Here is a 14101-nt window from a genome sequence, read left to right as displayed (position 1 = left end):
AATCCACAAACAGGATTTAAAAGTTTTGAAGCACAGATCTAAATGTCTGTGCACTTCCTAAGTGACCCTGTGCGCATCAACACACCTGCAATGCTACCACAGTTAGTCAGGTGGCAAAAGCAAAACCACAACCAAACTCAGTAGATTTCTTCTTTGAACTCCCAGAGTTTCTGGACCAACTGCCCCAACCCCCAAAGCCAGGAGTAAGGGCTTTAAAACTGACCCTCACTTCCACCAGTGCTAACGGAAACCCTGTATTAAATTAAAAAATAAGCCAGCATACATAGTAGAAAATTTCTCTTAAAAATTTCACAATCTGTAAATGTATATTTTTTCTTTAAACATAAAAGTTTACAATATACGGTAAAACAAAAGGCTCAGGAAGAATCATTTTTTTAAAAAAGAAAAAAAAGAAAGAAAAAAAAGAAACCTGAAGTTCTGAATTAAAGCTGAAGACTTTTTTTAAAACCCTGTAGTTTGAACCAGTGACGTTTTGTTTTATTTGTGCTGATGGGCTAGAGAAAGGAATATATTTAAAAACTGCAGTCCAAACACCCACAGCTTTGCCTTCAAAAGCCATTCGCCCCCTCCCCACCTCCCCACCCACCCCCCAAATGGTTTATTAAGTTGTTCTCCATCAAGTATGTGATTGTCACAAGTTCACAAGTTTGGAATTCCCGGTTTCAGCTGGTACCAGATATCCCATTGTGGACAGAATTCCCTGATTTCTAGCCCAGGCTAGCGTCTATAAGGGTGAAATCCTTGCACGTTATGGTTCTGTCCTCGTCCAAAACCACTTCCTCCTGCAGGTGGGCCACCTGATCCGGGCACCGAGGGTCCTCCGTAGGAGGGGGGTTGCTGGCTGGGATCTGAGAAACCCTGTCCAAAGCCACTCAAGTCCTGTCCGTAACCTGCTGAGAAAGGAAAAAAGAGACTACAGTGAGCTTTGGTCAAAAAACTGACCTGAATTCAAGACAGGGACATTGACAAGACCACAGTCATAGCAATGATATCTCCCCCTACCCCCAACCACTACCCAATCCCCCTTTCAAATGGGTCACTCTGGGGAAAATAATTTGATTGCCTTCAAATGTAATTCTTAATCCAAAAGTAGACAGGTGACTTGAGTGGGAGATGGAAACCCTTATTTTTTTAGATGGAACCACTAAGAGGTCAAATTCAAATCATTGACTTATGTCGTAACTAAAGGCCTAAGTGGTGAGGTGAGGTAATAATGACAGGCAGCTATCCACTAGAAACTGAAATTGCCACAAAACCCTCATCCCTTTGGCTACTTGTACCAGCAGAAAGGACAGAACAGACATCAAGACTTACCTCCCCCTTTATCCCACTCGTTCTTAGTGCCGACCCCCTCCCACTGACACCAGGGGCAAGTTCTTGGTGGTAGAAGGGGGTGAAGGCTTTGCATATGTTGCGTCACCTTGTCCCTTGGGTTAAACAGGGGCCCTGGGTTTCAGTTTCCATTGCCAACCTGGCACCCAGCATTAGTATTCAATTCTCTGGATAAGAGGAAACCATGCCTCCTTTAGGAGACATGGCAAACAGAAAAGATCTGGTTGGGGATCTATTTTCTCATCCCTTTTATCAGCTTCAATAACCACATCCAATTCCAGCCAAGTCACCAAAGCAATGGGAATGTGGGAAGTATGGGAGAGTCAACACACTTCCACATGCAACCACTGGTAAGGAGATAAGCAAAAGGAGTAATCCTCAATGTCTGTCTTTAAAACCATCCCCTGGTAACGCCTGAGACGTTGCTCAAAGTGGATCGTGGATAGATTTGCTCAAGCCCAGAAAGGAAAATTCACTTCAGAGAACTTGATGTAACCAAGAGACCTGCTCCAAGCCCAATTCTTCCTCCCGCTCCTTCAAAAAGGTCAGGTGGAGTGGATTCTACTGACAAGGAATGAGGTCCAACGGGTTTCTAAAAAGCAGGATGAAGAGATGAGTGGCTAAGAGATGAAGAGATGAGTGGCAGTGTAGTAAAATGGGAAGGGGACTGAACTAGGAGTCAAGTTCAAGTCCTGGCTTCACCACGGTGTGACCTTAGGCACATCACAACCTCTCTGAGCCTGTTTTCTCATCTATAAAATGGGGGAATTAATACTTTCAGTACCTACCTCACAAGGGTATTGTGAGGATCAAATAAGCAAATCAAATAAGTGTTATAACCATAAATGTAACATGTAAAATGCCATATTAATATTCTTTCATTTGGGATAGAAGAGATTTAATTGTTCTTTGATGGAATGCCAATGTTGGATCTTTAAGGAAAACTTGTTGGAATTCAGATATCTAACTGGTCTATTCCTGTGACTGGGAGATGCAAAAATGCCAAGTGGCCAATTAAGCACAGGACTCATACTTTTGACAAGTAGCCAATTAAACACAGGACTCGTGTTTTTTTTTTTTTTTAATCCAGACACCACTAAGAAGTCAATACAATCACAATATGGTGCCATGACATTTTTTGGATGTGCAAGTTTAATGCTGTTTTCCAAAGTGAGAACACTTCTTGGCATAACTACAATATTGTTGCTTCTAGTTTTGCTAGTCTGCTAAGACCTTCCTATTTTTAATGCCACTGGGTCAATGCATTTGTCACAGGCTGCTTAGGGACATGACCCCCTTGAGCTACTTAATTCAGCCATTTTAATGCAAAGGTCAGTCATTCATCACAAATATACTTCGAACCATCAATGTGGTTGGTGGTAAAGCTCAAGATTTTAAAAACAAAAAAATGGAGAGAGAAAGAAAGAACCTCTCTCGCTAGCACCACACCTTGGAGCTACATAGAGAGCAGCTCTGGGCCTATGGACTGTGTGCACTGATCAGAGCTCACAACCCAATTCCCTCCCCATAAGCTCTCAATTCATAGGTAGTGATCAACTTCTCTGCTCCAGACCCTTAGGGGGCAATTTCCTACTTCAGAAAACTACCTATATCCAAAATAATCAAGTCCAAGGGCCCAGAGTAGAGGGGAATAGTAAATCAGCTGCTAATGGTAAACTTAGTTCAGTCGGCAGAAGTCCGACTAAAACTAGTAGCGCGATGACTTGGTCAATGAAGAATGGGATCTGGGTTATTGGACATTCAAGCTCTTTGTGCTTTAGAGTGGTGCGAGTTTGGTTGTGCGTTGCTTCAAAACAAAACAAACAAAAAGAACCAAACCAGCTGGGGTCAGCTGATAATTGTAGCCAGTAAAGATCCTCAAACCAGCAAAAGCAAACATTTCAGAGCTATACCGCTAATTTCCACCCCCACCCAAAATGAAAACAAAGGTAGAAGAGACCCTGTTAAGAAACATTCATTTCCCAAGTGCAGATACAGTAAGAGCATTGGTTATAAATAGGCTCCACCTACCTAGGATATATCACTGCTCAGCCTGACCATAAGAGTGTAAACAAAGTATTGGCCCGAAGCCTGAAGGGTCTTGAGAATAGGTACCCAGCCCTAGTAAGAAATGAGGAGACCAGGGTGACTAACCCCAAGACAGCCTTGTACAGATAGTAACTTTTTTTAGGGTGGGGGAGACAAATATACCAGGGCTTACTGTTACTCTACACCCACAGGTTTACATATTTTTTCACCCGTCGTAAATACAGCAGTGCTTTAAGGTGTCGTAAATAACGTCTACACAAATGCAAAATAATGATATAGTTCAATGCCTTTAAACTCTAGCAATGCTTTTTTTTTCTAGGCATTTTGCTTTAACTAAAAACAAAACAAAATACATGCAGTGTTGATAAACTGCCTTTGGGGCAGAAATCCAGTAAAATTAAACTGCAAAGGGCATGCATGGGCTAGAAGGGCTACTTCTTATCGCCTACACATTGTCATCTTTAAAGATTGTATGAAAAACCAGCTCTAGCAATTAAAGGAAGAAAAACTTTCAGCTTTGGAAATTCGATGCTAAGGTGAATACTAGGGGCCCTGTGGTATCCAGCAGAGTTTTTCACAGAAACAGTTTGCTGCCAGACGTGGAACTTCAGGCCCCAAATCTAATGGCACTCTAGTCGAACCCCCCTCCCCCCACACACACCCCCTCCACTCTCCCCAGCTAACTGTTCCTTGAGACAGGACAAAAAGCAGCATGCAGCATTTCATCCACATTTCCCAAGAAAGGACTGACAGAACTAGAAAAACAGGTTCTACAGAAATACCTTCTGATTGCATTGTATCAATACCACCTCTCTGAGGAAATGGAATTACAGCTAGCTTCCTAAGCTCTAAATTGGATTTGCCTGCTCTAAGAGCAGCTGAGGCTAGCTAACATTTTAGGCTAGATTTAACAGAGGGAGAGGCCAGGTTCTAGGGGGCAAGAAAATCTGCTGACAGAATAAAAGATGGGCACTGGGATATACTGAAAAGAGTACTGAGTGGCAAGTTAGGAAACCTGGGTTCTGATCCTGGTTCTACCTCTCCCTTGCCATGAGCCTGGGCAAATCACTAAAGCTCTCCCCGTCTCAACAGCCTCAACTATATAAAAGGACATTGCACTCAGTAACCCTCTAAGACCCCTTTTTTCTAGCCTGCCAATTCTTCCACCCCACCAACCCCCATTCCAACTTTTGGTAATCCTCAGCCATCAACATAAATCTTTCAGTGAAACCCTGATGCTCAGATTCAAGCTCAAACCTTCTTTACACTGTCTACACCACAGGAATCACTAACAAGTGCTGGCTTCACTCTATGCACAAAGACATGGCGCCCCCTTACCCCTGGGGGATTTTGGGGAAAGATGTTGATGATGTTGTCACTCTCTACAGAACAGCTCCTTAAGGCACTTTGGGTCAGGCCCAGCTACCAACTAGAGAAGCTACTTAAGGCATGGTGGCAAGGGTTACCCTGACTTCATCCAATCCCTGGGTCACTCAACCCCCCCCCCCACTTCCCCCCAGCTGAGGCCAGCATCTGACACTTCAAAACAAAGGCAGCCGCGAGGCCCCTGGAAGTCAAGTTCATCACGCAATGCTGCACGGCTGGGATCAGGAGAGCAACTGAAGCCCTGGAGCATGAAATCTCAGCCTCCAACACTGTCTTTCTGGGGCTTTCAGCGTCACATGATGAAATTTCACCTCGACCCTGCTAAGTCTCCTTGACCACTCACAGCCTCGAGTTCCACAAACTGACAGTACCCTGAAGGATTGGTTGCGGAATTGACTGCTTTTCCATTTCAAGTGCCCTTGTATTCTTGCCCTTATGAGACCAAGCAAAAAAAGTAAAATATGCTGAAAGTTTTGCTATAACCTTCGGTCATTTTGAATTCTTCTCCATCAATCCCCCATTCCATTTTTCCTACCCAGCAGCCTGAAGCTCCCAACCTCCTACCAACACTATGAAGCTTCTTTCCAGGCCTCCCTTCTTTCCCCCACCTCCCATTTCTGATGCACCTTTAAGGTGAGGTACCCAGAACTGGCCTGGGCTGAGACTATCATGGGTCAACTCATCAAGAGAAAATACCTGACTGCCAAGGACCATGTTCTGCTAATTTCTAAACCAGCTTAAATACAGTTGGGAAATTAGAATGAGAGGGAAGAAGATCCAAAACTAGTCAGTACACACATTTCTGTCCTTCACGGTCATAAGCACCCCTACTGACTGGGTATTTGGGGAGCCAGAAAGCTTAGCATTAGTTCAGAAAACAAGTACAGGAAGAATGCTGTGTATGAGAACCCTGAAAGGCTGTAATCAGGCTTTTTTTTTTTTAAAGTTTTTAAAATTTTGATGCGCTTACACTGTGGAATAGTCTGGAAACCCCAACATGAGCACCCAACACATTAACACTACAGGAAAAGCACGGGATTGGGGGGAGAGGCACAATTCCTAACAACTTACCATACTGACTATAAGGGAAATCGGGCTGGGCCGCTGGGGGTTTGCTCATGTCCTGAGCTGCCTGAGATGGTGGTGGTGGGAAAGCTAGCGGCGCTGCCCCAGGAGTGGCAGGTGGAGGAGGCACTCCCGGAGGGGCAAATTGATCAGGTGGAGGTGGTGGAGGCCCATAGCCAAAACCTGAAAAGAAAAAGCAGAAGAAAAGAAAACAGAAGATATATAGCCAACAAAGAACAAAAGTCAGGCCATTCTGATTAAGGCCATCAAAAATGATCTGGTGAGTTAATGACAGAATGGAGAGTATGTGAAACTTGGAGCCTGGAAATCTGGGTTCCAATCCTGGCTCCACCATATCCCCTTTCTGGACCTCCTCAGTTTCCTTACCTGTAAAATGGGGATGACAACATTTGCATTACATACCTCTCAGGGTTGGCAGGAAAGCCCTTTGTAAACAGTAAAGTGCTACTATCATCTTGGTTAGATTTCCATATGCAAAATATATTTGCTCTTAGGCCAAAACTAGAGGTTAAAGGAAAAGCCCATTAGTCTGCAGCTGGCTTTAAAATGAGATGGATGCTGCTGGGATGTATAGGTGTGCCACAGGAAAGGCAAGAACAATTTATAACAGATGACTGATTGACACTGGGGGTTAAGACTGAGAGTACTCAATCAGCCTTGATGAAACAATGGCAAATTGATGCTTCTCTTCCAGACAAATATTACCGAACTCCCCTGAATGACCAGCCCAGGTTGTTTCCAAAGTTCAGTACTTCAGTTCTCTAAGAGTTTCGCATCCTCCAAACTGAAAGTCAAGGTATCTATGTGGATCAGACACACTGGTTCTCCAAACAGGTCAGATCAAATCACTCTTGAAACACATCCCTTAGTTATACTATGAAAAACAAAATTTACTCATTCTTTCAAAACCTCTTGTTTTATCTACCTACCTATAGTTTTTCTGCTCCTACTTGTGTACACTCAAAAGACTTGAAGAAAGACTACTCCAAAGCTTCCAAGCTTTGTGATTCCTTGATAAGGATGCCTATTCCAGTGTTACAAGACTCAAATCCCTCTGTGCCTCACCTAAATTAATATTCAGTCATCAGATACCATCTGCCACCTAGCCTATAGTTGAAGCCCTTCCCTGCTAGACCCTTCTACAGGCAGAGCCTTCAAAAATAAGTACCACTTGTGTATCACAAAGCCCTTGAGTAGGACTTTAGTGAAAGACTGAAAATAAAACTTTAAAACTTCTGCTAAGACCTGCAATTATAGGGGGCAGCTAGGTGGCTCAATAGATTGAGAGTCAGGCCCAGAGACAGGAGGGTCCTGGGTTCAAATCTGGCCTCAGACACTTCCTAGCTGTGTGAGTCATTTGACCCCCACTGCCTAGATCTTACCACTCTTCTTGCCTTTGAACTAATACACAGTATTGATTCTAAGATGGAAAATAAAGAGTTAAAAAAAAAAAGACTTTCAATTATAATAATTAGCAGAATCGAAGAAGAAAAATCACTCCCTAACGCAGTTGTTTTACTCAATTCACTTGTGGTTTGATGTCAGTCCCTAGGTAAAAAAGTCATTTCCTAATTAAGAACTTTACCAGGATCAGGATGCTTCTATCAGTCAACAGCTATACTCACTATTTCTTTAATACATCTTTACAACTAAGTTCTAAGTTGAAAATTCAAACAATAAGGTAAAATTATTAATTTCAAGACCAACTGGTTTTAATTAGCACTTCATTAAAATTTTAGGCCCTCGATTCACTTAATATGAATTCTGTCAAAACTCTATGATCTAAGGATTAAGAGCTTTATCTCCAGCATCTACTCATATGGAAACTGGGAAAAAACCTCAGAGAATATATTCTATATGATCCCACTCCTCTTGTTCTAGGTGAAAGGGAGTGGTAAAATGTCAATATATTAAAGAAAAATCAAAACATTAAAAGAAAATCCCTGCTTTGGAGAAGATTTGAAACAAGAATTTCAATTGTCTACTCAGATAACAGTAGGGAGTTAACAAAAAAGTTAAAACTTCTGCTTTTCTTCATACTTAATACCTAAGTGCTCTACGGAATTATTCATAGCTATTCTTTGCTGGATAGTAATCCTGGTGACACAGGCCTCATCACTGCACATGGCCTATAATCCAAACAAGCCCTCCTGCCTCCACCCCTCAAACTAATCTGTCTTTCATATTGATAGAATTATCCTTTTTATACATAGATATGGTCATATCACTCCTCTTAAGAGTCTTCCTTTTTGAGAAAATTTTTAATTTTCCTTTTTTTATCTAGCATTCAGAGCCCTCCAGGAGTCAATGCCACCCTATTTTCCCCAGCTTTGTCTTCCTTTCAGCCAAATAAGGCCACTCTGCCTCACTCTGCATTTTCCTACCATCCATGCATATGTTTATATAATATTAAAATGTAATATATATAAATAAAATTCCTCATATCTCAAATGCTCTTCTTTCTCCTCTATTGCCTGTTAAAGTCCTACACAGTTTTAAATAGCTATTTCCTTGAACCCCTGCTCAGCCTTCCCTGATTCCCAACCTCCCCCCTTCCAATTTGATAATGACCTTCCCCTTTTAAGATCCTACAAAACACCTACTCTGTCCCTTTGATGTTAGTCACTTTATGTTGCATTTTATTATTATTGGTATTGGTAAATAACTCCTTATCTTAGACTATAAGCTCTTTCAAGGGTCTTTTTTATCTGGACTTCATTTAAGCACCAAGTTCAGCACTGAGGACATAAAAGATCCATCAAAGTTAGCTTGTTTATAGACATTCTCCCATAATCAGTTATTATGAAAGGCCTAACTCCAAACCTTTCCCCATCTGACCCCAAAGAAGACTTACTGAACTGAGGAGGGGTACCGTACCCCTGTGGGAAGCCTTGGGGAGGGGGAAACCCTCCTGGAGGCGTGGATACGATGTATGAGGTAAAAGGAGGAGGTGGAGGTGGAGCTCCCCTTCCTGCAGGAGGCGGTCCATACCCACCTGGAAAAGCAAAGAAACAGCAAGTAAAAGAAGGGGCAAGGAGAAAGAAGGGATGTACCCAACTGAACCCATTTCCAACCTACATGGGCCTGAAATCCACCTTCTTTTAGTCAGAGAAGGGGACAGGACACTAGACTCAGAGGCAATTTAAGATCTGGTCCCAACTTCACTGTCTGGGGTTGTCTCTTCATTCCCCTTCTGTAAAAATGACCCACTTCTTCAGGGTACCCAGCCAACTCAAAGGTCTTTCAACACAAAAAGTTTACTAGGCTAAAAATCAGAAGACCTCAGCTCTAGTCAGGGTCCTGCTACTAGCCTGAGAGATGGTCATATGCAAGTCACATCATTTCTCAGAACCTCAGTTTCCCAATCGTACAATGAGCTCAAAGGTCCCTTCCTCCCAGCTAGAACATATTAACCATTACAAGATACCAAGGGAACCCTCCTTGGACTTCATCCTACAATAGAGAGCAACAAAACAGTGCTCTTTTCTCGTGTACTATCACACAGTAGCTAGGCATATTAGTATTTTATTCCCATTGTAAATTACACAAAGGTCTTAGGGTCAACTATCTCTTACAATTATAAAGAGTCATACTTCCTAACTTTCAAATATTCTCTTCTCAGACTTCACAACAAAGGGTTCTTTTCTCATGTAATACAATGTATTAGCATGATGGTGTCTTATCCCTTTGCAAATGACATGAAGTTCTTATCTCTCTGATGCCCTTTGCTCATAGTAGGTGTTTAATAAATGCTTATTAATGAGTCAACTGATTGTGAAATCTATATCTTTCCAACAAATCTGCAATGCTTTAAAGCAGTTTTGACATTAATTTGAATGCACAACTTCAAACTTCCTCTGCCAATATAAACAAGAGTTCTCCCTATGCCAACTTTTAAAACATTCTATTTGGGGAGCTAAATTCTCCAATGATTCTGTAACCTCTTTGTTTTAAAAAAAAAAAAAAAAAAAAGGCTACTTACCAATAGCTTGCCCTGCTGGCACCCACATTCCTAAAACAATGAAACAAACAAAAAAAAGTGATTGATGCTCCCCAGCCATAAAGTGAAAGTCATTTAAGTAATAAGTCCAAGAAGTCACTTCAGTGTCATGCTGAATCAAGTAAACTCCAAATTCAATCTCAGCTCCAAACTAAAAAAATTATGTATCCAGGATTTAATTATAAGTGCATCAAATATGCACTGACAAGGCCAAAGGGTTTTCCTTTTATTCATCATTCAGGAATTTCAAGAGTTTTGGAACATAAGGAAGTGCTACTGTATTCGGTAGTAATTAGGGGTTTTTGAAAGCAGATCACAGAGCATTCCCTTTCCCAGGACAAAGTTTCCTATGTGGCTTGGACAACAGGGATAAGAATTTGCTATTCTCAGTCTAGGTCTAGGAAGAAGATGATTTATGTGTCTATCTGGATGCAACAAGAATACTCCCAGACAGTTATCAGCAAGGGACAGTTATTTACCATAGACAGAAGGAGTGATCTTAAGGTTTCGAATGACAGGCAGAGAGATTTGGCAGAAAAAGTGTTATAGACTTAAGAGTCAGAGGACCTAGTTTCAAATTCTGACTTTCCTAGTCACTAGCCCTATTTGACCTTCCAAAGCATTAATTTCCTCATCTATAAAAATGAAGATAATACATACTGCTCTCCTCATTGCCTTGTTATGAAGGTAGCATTTTGGAGCTCTACAAAATATTCTTTATGTAATAAACTGAAGTCAATAAATACTTATTCCAGAAATGCCCAGAAAGAGAGCACAAATGCCATCTTCTCTTATTGTGTTTAATGTTATAAAAACATCAGGGGGCAGCTGAGTAGCTCAGTGGATTGAGAACCAGGCCTAGAGACGGGAGGTCCTAGGTTCAAATCTGGACTCAGACACTTCCCAGCTGTGTGACCCTGGGCAAGTCACTTGACCCCCATTGCCTTCCCTTACCACTCTTCTGCCTTGGAGCCAATACACAGTATTGACTCTAAGACAGAAGGTAAGGGTTTAAAACAGAAAACAAAAAACATCACAGCCATAGCTGTATCTACAGAGTTAATAACAGAAGAGAAAAAGGGAATTAGCTGGTTCCTTTGAGCAGAATCTAGAACAACTTCTTAAGAAATGCTTGCATTCCCCCTCAGTGGGAAGTTTATCCTTGCCATAAAATTTTTTCCTAGTTTTCCGTTTCCCTTCAAATCTTGGTTGCATTGGCTTTGTTTTTACAAACTTTTTAAATTTAATAAAAATTATCCATTTTACAACCTATAATGCTCTCAATCTCTGGTTTAGTCATAAATTCTTCCCATATCCAAAGCTCTGATTGGTAAACTTTTCATGCTTCCCTAATTTGCTCATAATATTGCCCTTGGAAAGTTTATCCTACAGAAAAATGTGTTGTGAGAGTCTCCTTTAGCTGGCAGAACAAATGCTAACAAGGAGTCCAAATTTTATAATATGTTAACAAAAGTGGCTTAAAACCAGGCAGGGCCTCTGTAAGACTACAGAGAGTAATGGCCTCTCATCCCAGCAATATCTACTGTCCACCCTGCTATCTGACCTGAGCAATTGGCCTTGCTAGATCAACTGGGAAGAAAACAGAAGGTAGCTTTGAAGAAGAAGATTTACTTTGGAAACAGAACTGGTGACTAGGGTTAAAGACTGGAAGTGTTTTCATGCCATGAGTCCTCATTTACCTCCCCCCACCCCACCTCACCCCTTAATCTACTCCATTTAATCATAAAACTTCCTTCTTGGGGTATAACACCAGGACCTGACCAAAGCTGTAGGTAAACAGAAAGAGTTTTAAGAATTACCTTGGTACAAGTACTTTGGATCAAAATGACCATTTGGATTTGAGGAAATTTCTAAAGAATTTTTAAAAACCTAAAGTAAAGAGGCTCAAAGATAATTTCTAAGATTCAATCTGTCCACATTTCAGATTTCCATGAAGACTATTTCTGTTGTGTCTAAAAATAGTAATACTTCATTAAAGAATTCAAATAGGAAAAGGGGGAGGTTTAACAATATCATAAGGACCTGCTTTTAAATCTACCAATCAGGATAATGGTGAGTACTCCTCTTCATGCCTGTAACTGAGGGCTCTAAATGGAATGGAATTAGGGATGATGGGAGTGAGGGGTGTCAGGGTGCCTATTGCCTGAGAAACCACAAATTTACGTCACCTATACTTCATTACATTTTTATTTTGGGCAGTGGGCCATACAAGTTTGACACCTCTACAATAAGCAGATAAGTCACCCTTAACTACTTAACTCCTTGTGTACCTTGATGGGGCTTAGATGAGGATGATAGTACCTTGTGGGCCATATCCCTGTTGCCAGGTAGGAGGAGGCTGACCTGCCCAACCATTGGCAGCATTTGGCATGAGCCTGCTTCCCCATTGGCTGGCACCCGGCTGTCCTGGGACTTGGCTTTTGCTATCTCGAGGTTCTGCACGTTTTACCTCCACCTAAACAAACAGAATACCAATTTAAGAAAGATTTTGTGGGTTAATACACCCCCCTTCCCTTTATACACACCCTTAGTTACACTTAAAACTACACTTAGCACCTTATGACTTAAATCTAAATACTTAATTATAAAACTTATTTAGGCCAGTAGATTGTTTTGTTTTCTTTTGCTTTTTTAATGTTTCTCAGGTACAATAGATGCAATTGTAAGACATAGCAAGTCCTACACATGAATATAAGTATTTAGAGCTAAGAGAATCCTTAATTCTTATTTCCAATATGATAAAAAAAGGTCATTGGCTTTCCTACTTTAAAGCAACAGTACCCTCTTTCAATAGTCTCTCACTTGAAAATGTGATCAGAAATATTAAGTGTGGTCTTTTAAAAGACCATCCATTAATGTTCACTTTCAGATAAACCATCTTAGTGAGCAGGGTCACCTTCTCCCTTCGAAGGATCTTTCCTGAATGAGGGCACTAATGCTTTAAACCATTAATGACACTGGTTGTTGCATTTCGAAGCTAAGCTAAGCTATAAAAGCCCACCCAGTCTGCCTGCAATTTCAGCTCTGCTCATACCTGAGAAACACAAGTCTGGTTTTGTTTGGTTTGTTTATATTTTGTTTTGTTTTTAAACTTAGGTTTTAATTTTGTTTAAATGTCTAATGGAAGATAAAGACTTACCTTCCCCAGGCTAAGGCTTAAAGAATCTCAATTAACTCAAAATAATGTCAGAGGGAATGGATGTGATAAGAGAATCAATCTTACATTACATCTAACAAAAAAGTAAACAGACATGCAAATAAATGGACAGTGGAATCAGTAAGCAAAATCTTCATACTGTGTTAGGTCAGTAGCCCAGACCCCACTTGTTTGGGGACACTCACTAAGCCACAACACTTTATTGTCAATAATAAAACTGAGTGGCTTGGGACAGCTGGGGAGAAAGGAACTTGACCTACTTCTGCGCTAAGCTATACATCCAAAATCGACCCCTCTCCTTCTAACAATACTTTCCCCCCACCAAAACCTCACCCTGAATCCAATTTTTTTATTCAATGAATCTCTCTGCATTCATGGCTTCAGGATTCTTTTTTATTTTATGACAAATTTTAATGGGGGCCAGTATACAAAGGAAACAAATCTGAATCTTCAATGGGCTTGGCTTTGCCAATAGTGCAGGCAGGCATTTTGTATTCAGCATTCGGTCTGCTTTGCCTTACAGGCCCAGCACAGGGACAAAGGTTTAGTACTCTCCGCCTTCTGCGGATGCCCCAAGGACATTATACATGATGGTAACAAAATCTCTGTGAGCTGAAAGGATCTGCTATATAGCAGAACCAAGGGACTTTTTCAAAGAACTCAAATTAATGAGCCTTCACACACTTTCCTTAGGGGAATTTGGTTCCAGCTTACAAAGCAAAGTAGTCCTTGTAATTTAAAATTTTTTACCCTTAATGATGGAACATATAGATGCAGAGTCACCCCAGCAATACATTTTTAATCACCAAATGGGACTTCAGGCATTTTAAAAGCTTAATATAGCCACTAAATAACCAATGGGAATGGGAAGGCAAGCATTTTACTTGTCTAGATAGCTTGATTCTGACCAATGTGTAAATGAGAATTTGGAATGCTTTAGACTTTCAGCTTAAGAGCCAGATTCCTTAAGCAATATTATTTGCCCCTTTTCAGATCCCTATGCCTAATCTACACATTGAGTGAAGTAACTTCAAAGTGTTATTTCAATC

At 41.0% G+C, this 14101-nt stretch overlaps 1 protein-coding gene across 7 annotated transcripts in view; it reads right to left on the bottom strand.

Annotated features, from left to right (window-relative positions):
- Window positions 1-465: 465 nt before the first annotated feature.
- Window positions 466-14101, bottom strand: part of DAZAP1 (DAZ associated protein 1) — a 41336-nt gene continuing 27700 nt past the window's right edge. For 3 of the 7 annotated variants that reach the window (XM_044671781.1, XM_044671789.1, XM_044671832.1), the window contains 5 exons: window positions 12197-12350; window positions 9857-9886; window positions 8729-8869; window positions 5860-6036; window positions 466-914 (listed from right to left, as the gene is read on the bottom strand). In XM_044671781.1, coding sequence (XP_044527716.1) covers window positions 739-914; window positions 5860-6036; window positions 8729-8869; window positions 9857-9886; window positions 12197-12350 — 678 coding nt within the window. In that variant the 3' untranslated portion in view covers window positions 466-738. Of the gene's footprint in view, window positions 915-3384; window positions 3475-5859; window positions 6037-8728; window positions 8870-9856; window positions 9887-12196; window positions 12351-14101 lie in introns of all 7 variants that reach the window. The other 4 variants (XM_044671806.1, XM_044671798.1, XM_044671816.1 and 1 more) reach the window with 3 other exon arrangements.

The sequence above is a fragment of the Gracilinanus agilis genome, chromosome 1 (assembly GCF_016433145.1).
Source record: "Gracilinanus agilis isolate LMUSP501 chromosome 1, AgileGrace, whole genome shotgun sequence".
Classification (NCBI taxonomy): domain Eukaryota; kingdom Metazoa; phylum Chordata; class Mammalia; order Didelphimorphia; family Didelphidae; genus Gracilinanus; species Gracilinanus agilis.
This window is presented reverse-complemented; position numbering and strand designations above follow the sequence as displayed.